At 40.2% G+C, this 9,028-nt stretch overlaps 1 protein-coding gene and 1 long non-coding RNA gene across 2 annotated transcripts; one reads left to right on the top strand and one right to left on the bottom strand.

The window, feature by feature from the left end:
* Window positions 1–1,880: 1,880 nt before the first annotated feature.
* On the top strand, window positions 1,881–6,624 carry LOC144901916 (uncharacterized). Its single transcript, XR_013630078.1, has 3 exons — window positions 1,881–2,666; window positions 3,201–3,230; window positions 6,411–6,624. It is a non-coding gene; the product is annotated as an uncharacterized LOC144901916 (long non-coding RNA).
* On the bottom strand, window positions 2,995–4,835 carry twist1b (twist family bHLH transcription factor 1b). The gene is made up of 2 exons (XM_058084700.2): window positions 4,143–4,835; window positions 2,995–3,575 (listed from the first exon to the last, which is right to left on the bottom strand). Exon 1 carries the CDS (start codon window positions 4,679–4,681, stop codon window positions 4,169–4,171), a length of 513 nt encoding a protein of 170 aa, XP_057940683.1. The 5' UTR covers window positions 4,682–4,835; the 3' UTR covers window positions 2,995–3,575; window positions 4,143–4,168.
* Window positions 6,625–9,028: the final 2,404 nt, after the last annotated feature.

The raw sequence follows: 9,028 nt of genomic DNA, 5'->3' as shown, positions 1-9,028 counted from the left end.
TCTACCGCTTATCCTCACAAGAGTCGCAGGGGTGCTGGAGCCTATCCCAGCTGCCTTCAGGCGAGGGTACACGCCGGACTGGTGGCCAGCCAATCACAGGGCACATATAGACAAACAACCATTCACACTCACATTCATACCTACGGACAATTTGGAGTCGCTAATTAATCTAGCATGTTTTTGGAATGTGGGAGGAAACCGGAGTACCCGGAGAAAACATGGAAAACATGCAAACTCCACACAGAGATGACCGAGGGTGGAATTGAACTCGGGTCTCGTAGCTGTGAGGCCTGCGCGCTAACCACTCGACCGCCGCGCAGCCCGATCTTGAAAATGTTTGAGTAAAAAGTATCGGTATCGGTTACAGAAACATTCATTCATTCATTTTGCCGGTGCTGGAGCCTATCCCAGCTGTCTTCGAGCGAGAGGTGGGGTACACCCTGGACTGGTGGCCAGCCAATCACAGGGCACATATAGACAAACAACCATGCAAACTATAATATTTTTAAACGCAAATATTGTTCACTACTCTGTCCAAATCTGTGTTAGTGAGCATTCATAATTCATTATTAGACAGCATGATTAGTGTACAGGTGATTCTTAGGTTGGCTGCAATAAAAGGCCACTCCAAAATTAGCACCGTCGTCCCTTGCTGCTTTGCTGTTTAAGTTTCGTGATTGTGTACGGCCTATTATTGGTACAAAATATGATTTATTGATAACATTTGATATATTCTTGTCCTAAATGAAGCATTTTGAAGCATAAAAATGGATAGAAATATAAATATAAGGCATTCAGAAAACTCATTTAAAGAGGTGATATGTAGTATTCTAAGTAATGTTACAGTCACAGCGGATGTATTGTGTGGTTCGGAGCTGCTGTTCAGAGTGTGGGCGTCGCGGTCATGTGTCATGTGACTTTCTGCATGCTGGTTTTGAAGCTAGGTTTTAGGAAATAAGTCATTAGAAGAGGGGAACTAGGAAGTGTTGAACGGCTAATGCTTTATTTTGAGCTGTTGGACGTAAAGGCTGACTAATTTACAGCCATCCTGAGTGTAAAAGTGAATGTAGGGGTGTTATTTCATGTCTGGAGGGCTCTAAGAGTGATATTTGGTAGGTTGTAAATAGATTCTGTGAAAATATCCCATTTATAAATATGGAATTTACTTTGCTTTATTATGGGGATGATTATGAGGGATTACTGAATTTTGTATTTTTCGGGTTAGTATGTTTTCTTATACTAATACTCATACTTTTCTCATCACGGTTTCTCTGTACATAACAAAATAATAAGTAATTCATAATAATAAAAATGATGTACTGTACAACTGCGAAATAGATGAATTATGACTTTTGGGTAACTCACATTTACACACATTTCAAAGAGGTAGGGCTTTTATGCGCATGAAAAAGGTTTTTAAATATTTTTAGTTTCAATTTAGAAAAGTTTTTAGAAAATTGTTCACTGCATTTTAGTTCTGTTTTGAAGGCAACACATAATAAATAATAACAAAAGTGACAATTAAAATGAACATAAATTGATGTTATAATACAGTTAACCAAATAAATTAAATTAATATAATCATAATGTACAAATATTCAATTAAATTGTATTTATATGGTTTATTGTGCATTTTTATTGTTGTGCAAAAATAGTGCAAGCTATATTTGTTAATACTTTTAAATCTGCTTTTACCCCCCCCCTCCTCCCCCAAACAGCTGCAAAATAATTTTCATACTTCCCTTTCTGAGCACACACACACACACACACACACACACACTGCTTATACTGACCTCAGTACAAAAACTCTGATCTTTGCACATTTTCACGCATTTTCTCGAGATTAATGTCTCCATCAGCACATTTCCATATATAATATATAAATAATAATAATATAATAATAAATATATAAAACAGCCTACCTTTTTTTCTCCCGCGTGGCGATGATCCACAAAACCCCCCACGTGACCAGCAGGTTTATAATCCATTTCATCGACAAATTTGGATGTTTTTGAGCATATTTAGTTCGGTTGTGAGCCCACTCGGCCCGAATGCGTGACTGTGTATTAGTGAGTGTGTATGTGTGTGTTCCGTCCGTGGACTGCACTCTGCACTGCAATGAGCCTCTGCTGAACATCTGCTGATTTCACGTGACTTTTTCCTTCAAAAAAAAAAAAAAAAAAAAAAGGAAAAATAGTAACATCTGTTCTAAATAGGTTTCATTCGGTGCCTCTGCATCGTCTCCATTGGCAACTGGGTTGTTTTAAATGTGTCGCCATTGCTCGCTGGTGATGCGTTTAATGCGGGTATGGAATTATTATTTCTCAATACACTACATGCGATTTTAAACTTCGGGCCCGTGCATGTGTTTGTGGGGTTGTGCCCCCCCCCCACACCACCACACCCACCTCACACACACACACAGTGAAATTGGCCCCCACGTTCATGCTACCTTCACGGCCTCCTTAAATTTCATAGACATCTGGGAATTCCATACATGCCTCGAAGAGGCCAATTACACACCTTCAAACGGTCACGGCTTTCTTTTTGGACAGTGAGAAAAAAACTTTCCCACGTCACAGACGATCTCTCACAAGGCGATGACAGCACCCGTAGCCGTTCGCATCAAGAGCGCCCCAGAAGTCGGCTTTTATCATTTGGTCGAGGTTGGGTTAATTAAATTCAAGTCGACTGTTATGACGTCAGCAGAGACGATGCCATGCTAGCATGCTAGCGTGCTAGCTTATTAAAAGAACAACAAAACAATATGCAACGACGTGATTCTTATTCGGGATGCTGGTTTTTACTTCACTTTCCTAAAAACAGAAATGTTATATTCGTTTATTTATGAATTATATAAATTTTAATTTAATTTTTACGTTTTTTGGCAGTGTATTTTCCCATCAGTATGCTAATCTAATTATGTCAATGTGATTTTATTATGTGAAGTACTGTATTAAAAACGGTATATTTTTCATTTTCTATTAGGTTATTCTTGTGTTTTGCCAAAAAAAAAGGTAAAAAAAAAATAGGCCAAATATTCTGGTTTTCTTTATTGCAAAAAATATATACAAACATTTACAAAAATTGATAATAAAAATAGGAATGTATTTGTATTTCAGACACAGGATGTAGTCCCTAAATGTACCATCAATAAATAAATAAATGTATTCTGAAAATATTTTTTTTTTCTTGCACAGGTTGGATCCACAAAGACAGCCATTTATAATGTGAGTTACACCAACACACTCACACACACACACACACACACACACACAGTCTCATTCCACTTAGGCAGAAATGAGTACAAATACATGGTGGTTTAAAAAAACAACAACTCTTCATCAACCGTGATATTTTCAACATTCGTCGTCAACAACGTTGTACAGACACCGTCGTTATCAGAGTGGGGGGGGGGTGTTTTGGAGGGGGGGGGGGGGGGTCAAAAACAATAAAAAAAAAAAATCCCCCGCATTACCTCCATGGTCTTTGCTTTAAATAGTGATCCCATGTATCCAGCATTGGACTCCAGATTTGTCCCGTCAAAATGTGAGAAGTATAGAATCAGCAGTCACCTGTAAAGTACACGCAATGATTCACTGTTAGTGGGATTTAAAAAAAAAAGGCAATGCATGAAGAAAATATGTTTTTTTTTGCAGTTTGTATTATATATTGTGGCTGGGAAAAAAAAACAAAGCAATGTTTGACATTTGAGCAAAAAAAAAAAACATATTTGAGCAATTGATACATGCATTTTAGCAAGGAAACTATTTCTATTTTGACATTTTAACTAAAAAAATACATTTGCATTTTGTATTGTTTATACTGCATTGTGGATGGTACATATTTTTGAATTTGCACTATTTGTTTTAGCTGAAAACTCACATTTGATATTTGGCATAGTTGAAAAAAAACATGCTGCAGTTTGCATGTGCATTGTGGATAAAAAAAAGTTGTATATCCGGTTGTTTGTATCATGCATTTTTACTGTAAAACCATATATTTATAGTTTACATTTTGTATTTGGGTGTAAAAATATGTTTTTGTTGTTTGGATTGGGTGTTTCAGGTGAAAAAAAAGCATTTTTGACTATTTATATTATAGTTTTAGTAATAAATAAATAATAATAAACGGTTCCCTACCGTGTTGGGCTTAAGTCGTCCTGGTGCTAGTGAGATGTTGACATGGACCAGGCGCCCTCCATCCTCCACACGGAGAAGGCGTAGCTGAGCCTTTCGTGGGCCACATAGCTACAACTGGACATCTTGGAGTCCAGCTCGTCGCTCTGCAACACCTGGCACAGGAAGTCGATGTACCTGGCGGCGAGTTTGAGCGTCTGTATTTTGCTCAGTTTATCCGAGGGCAGAGTAGGGATGATTTTTCTCAGGGCCGCGAACGCCTCATTGAGAGACTGTGTCCTCTGGCGCTCCCGCACGTTTGCCATGACTCTCTGGCTCTGGAGGTCCTCCAGCGACTGCGGGCTGCCGCTGCTGCTGGATTTTTTGCCTCTTTTGCCCCCCCGCACCGGGCTGTCTGAGTCCTCGGCGTGTTTCCTGCTCGGCCTCCGCTTCCTCGCGCTTCTTTTGGGCTGCGTGTCCGCCTCCCCCTCGCTGTTGCTCAGGCTGTCCACAGGGGAGACCGGGGAGCTGCTTGACTCTTCCCCCAAATTTTCCTCGGACATCTCCACTCTCAACACTGAAACAGTGCCCCCCCCCCTCTAAAGAAGAGTCCCAGACCTTATATCCCTGTCATCAAGTCCACGGGTTAGTCCACCTGTAGGTCTGTGTGCTTCGAAGCCACCAAAGTATCCATAGATGGGCCTCCGGGAGGACAAGTCTTTTCTGACACTTGAGAAAGTTAGCGTGTTCTTATAGGCTGAAAACTTTGCTGGGGAGGAATGCGATTGGTTGAGAAGGCGAGTGACGTCACACGAGGGATACTCTGTCTTCTTGCAAAAGGAACCCAGATAACGGAACAGAAAAAGATAATTCCCTGCGTTGTTGTCATTAAACATGACTGATTGCATAATCTAATGATGCAATATAAGAGTTATTTATTAAAAATAATACATTTTATTGCTGTGTGTGTAGTTTGCAGTTCTATAAAGTAGACCTAAAACTCCATTAGACTGTGGTGTGCTTTGGATTAGGGGTGCATAACAAAATGTAGCATAACTAAAAACCTATTTAAAAAAAATGGAGATTACCCGTATTTTTCTGTAGGTGGTTTAGCATGAGCAAATCAAACGCTCCTTTTCTGTAATGTGCTGCTTACCGCCTGTTCTAACTTCTCCTGATCTCAAATTGACAACACATCAAATCTTATCAACCACCTGAAACCTCAACCGCCACTTTCGCTACGATGCCCGGGGCTTGTTTCTATCGCTGCAGTACAACAATGCCGCCGGATGATAAGCCCTTTACCATTAATGAAGTTTTACCTGCTTTTGTCATGTTTTATTATGATATTTAAGGACAAAGTTACACAATCTAGTATTAGTATTTGTATCGTTCTTGAGAAACAGGAAGTCATTGGTACCAGTTTTGGCTCCGTATCATATGATGTGGTATGCGTTGGATGGGGACCTGTTCTTTCTGATGTAAGATATTGTCGTATAGAAATAGAAATAGAGTTAATATTGCATGTTATTATGTTTTATAGGAGTAAAATACGGACATATTGTTCTTCCGCTGATTAATCCTCATTGAAGTTGCTGCACAAACCAAAAGAAAATACTAAAAAGGGAGGGAAAAAAAAAAGACTATTCTATTATGCAACCATGCATGCAACCCGCATGACGTTTGGTAATAATGTTTCCATAGTCTGACCTAAACCCAGTGAGATCAAACGCGCCTCATTATGCAACACATGAGCCCGAACTGACACATTTGTAATGCAGCCAGGTTTGCAGATTATCCAACTCCCCCCCCCCATGCTCTAATTATATTCCCCACAAGAGGGCATGTTTTGGTTATAAGCCACAAATGTAGTTTTAAACACGTTATAAATCTTTGTCGGTGTATGAAACAATGTGTGCATCAGGGGCCTCCTGTTGGCTCCTGCCAAGAGGTGAGGAGAAGGCGGCTTTGTGTGTGCGAGACCCTCCCGTATTTACTGGCACGGTGATACAATACCCATCTTGTTTAGTGGAGGATTACTTTGTTTAGTTTGAGGAGGCTGTAAGTCCACAGGAGCAGCATCTGGTTCAGGAAACAGGGGGTTGGGGGGCAGTGGAGGTCAGAGGGCACAACACCAGCCGAACATCCATTTACATCTTCACGGGGGCCTGAGAGTGATGTATTGTTCCAAAGGGAGCACCTCCAGGTACCGACAACACACACAGGCTTGTTTAAGTGGCAATGGACTGTTTGTATGGTCACTAAGCAGTTCATATTTGAATTCTATTCCAGAGTGCTACGGTCAATATGAGGTAATGAGCAGCTTGAGCCTTGTCAAGGTGAGCTTACCTGTGTGCTGTCCCTGTCCATGGTACTGATGTCAGCATGCATGTGAGTAACATTCATTCATTCATTTTTTATTCATTTCAATTTTACACATAAATACACCCCTGATTAAACTGTTAAGACCAGTGGAAAAACTGCTAATGTTATTCTACACGATGTGTTTTACTAAGTTTTTTTCAACACAGACTCCTACTGACATCACTGTAACCCGGACTTCCTTACATGGGCATGCCCAGTTTTGCAATGACTCCCTTGTTGTTTACCTTTCCTAAAGAGGCAAGCATCAGGCACAAGTGGTTGGAGTTTCTGATTCCCAGCCAGCAAGAAAAAAAATATGCTCATCTGTTTAACAGCACGGCCGATTGGTTAGTGTGCAAGCCCCGGGTTCGATTCCACCCTCGACCATCTCTGTGTAGAGTTTGCATGTGCAATTTTTGCCGCCGTTACGGGCCACCACGAGACAGTTGGGAGGCAGTTTGAGCCAGCAGAGACACCGTTGATTCAACTAGTGGTCTATAAAAAGATAACATAATATCTCCAAGCAGCATTATTCTACTCAATAGGATGCCACCATTGTCATGCTTACAATATCCCATTATATGCATTATATGTTTATCCTTAATAATAGTCAAGACTGTCCAGTGATTGAGCGCATAGTGTATTCTTCCGCCACTGGCTTGCTTGAGTTGCTAATCACAGGGAACATGTGCTGGAAGATACAGCCATCCCAAGGAGAGCGGACATTGTAAGTGTTGTCGCTGTATAAGCATAAGTACTAGCATAAGTATGTGGATCAATGCACCTAGGAAAGAAGTTTCGGTAGTATTTTTAATCATCAAAATAGGGCAAGATACTGCAACGATTACATGTTATCATGCGTGTATATGTTAATGCATGATCACAGCATGGATATCAAACAATGCAACGTTGTTAGAGGGTTTTTTTTTACAGACCTTCATAGTCAAAATAGGTGTGTCCCAATGATTTGCATTGTTAGCTAGCTCATATTGATTAGTTTTCTTCTGTTATAATGCACAGAAAAGTCCAATGAAAACATTCATTAATTCATTCATTCATTTTCTACCGCTTATCTGCTGGAGCCTATCCCAGCTGTCTTCGGGCGAGAGGCGGGGTACACCCTGGACAACAACCATTCACACTCACGTTCATACCTATGGACAATTTGGAGTCGCCAATTAACCTAGCATGTTTTTGGAATGTAGGAGGAAATGCAAACACCACACAGAGATAGCCGAGGATGGAATTGAACTTGGGTCTCCTAGCTGTGAGGCCTGTGCGCTAACCACTCGTCCACCGTGCAGCCGTTTTACCAAGTTGTCATGTGAATATAGCTTCCTATGCCCTACTATTAGTTGTTTTGCTACGTCACAATGACTGTTGTGAAAAAAGGTCTCTAAAACAACAAAGCTCTTGGTGGCCTAAGACTCTTACTCTGCACTGTATGCACATAAAAAAAAAAATAGAAGCTTGCGTCCAGGCCCACTCTATATTTATAATCCTTGGCAGATTGTGCCGCAGAGGTCAGTTCTTTGCTGCTGAAGTGACTCTGAGAAAACACAGCTGCTTCTCAGCTACATGATGTCAGCACCGGACAACTCCTCCAGTGTTGATCTTTAATAAAGACCTAACCTTCATCAGACTGTCAGGAAAGGACGCGTATAAAAGCAGAAATCCATGACGTGTGCCCACACTCGCCCATTTAAATCAAACCTTATCAATGAATTCCGCTGCGGTCCATTACTACACACAGTCAGCCATAATTGAGCGTCCTTAAGCACTTCTTCCTGAGGTCACATCAAGGCAGACAGAACTCAGATTCTCACTCACTATACCATCTAAACCAGGGGTCTCAAACTCAATTTACCTGGGGGCCACTGGAGCTAGGGTCTGGGTGAGGCTGGGCCGTATCAGGTTTTCAAAAAAAAATAATAATAATAATTAAAAACAAAAAAATGAATAAACTTTGCTTTGGTTCCGATTTTCTACAAAAAAAGCTCTGATAAAACATTCCACTGTTCTCAAATATCTTCATTTTTCTACACAAAATAAGATCAAGAATAAAGAAAATCAATCAATCAGTAATAAATAAATATAATAATAATAATAAAACGGCAAATAATTAAAAATTAAGAAACCACATATAGTTGGTGGGTAGACAAATTATTTTTTCAGATTAAAATTAAAGCATTATTAGAGCCCTGTAGACATGACAAAACACGACTATAGTCACATTTATACTTTTTTTATTTACAACATATTGCGCAACTGCAGGGTCTTGAGACACATGCTAACTCGCAAACTAGAGAGCTAGCGACCTAAACGGTAGCCTCCAAGTTATTTCCTTTAAACTTAAAAAAGCCAAAAACTTACCACTTCCACACGGATAGGGAGGATAACTATTAACAGTTATTTAACCTTTAACATGAACATTAATCAAATGTAATATATTTTTTCTGGGTACATGATACCATACAGCATCCATATCAAACTTGCGCGGGCCGCACTGACATTAAACTTTCATATCAAGGCGGGGGCCTCAAACT

The sequence above is a fragment of the Doryrhamphus excisus genome, linkage group LG17 (genome assembly GCF_037039965.1).
Source record: "Doryrhamphus excisus strain RoL-2023G ecotype Guam linkage group LG17, RoL_Dexc_Guam_v1.1, whole genome shotgun sequence".
Classification (NCBI taxonomy): domain Eukaryota; kingdom Metazoa; phylum Chordata; class Actinopteri; order Syngnathiformes; family Syngnathidae; genus Doryrhamphus; species Doryrhamphus excisus.
Note: the sequence above shows the minus strand (reverse complement) of the source record. Positions and strands in the feature narration are given on the sequence as shown.

Bases quoted from the DNA above. Each gene is read 5' to 3' on its own strand.
- twist1b (XM_058084700.2), bottom strand. From the start codon at position 4,681: ATGTCCGAGGAAAATTTGGGGGAAGAGTCAAGCAGCTCCCCGGTCTCC.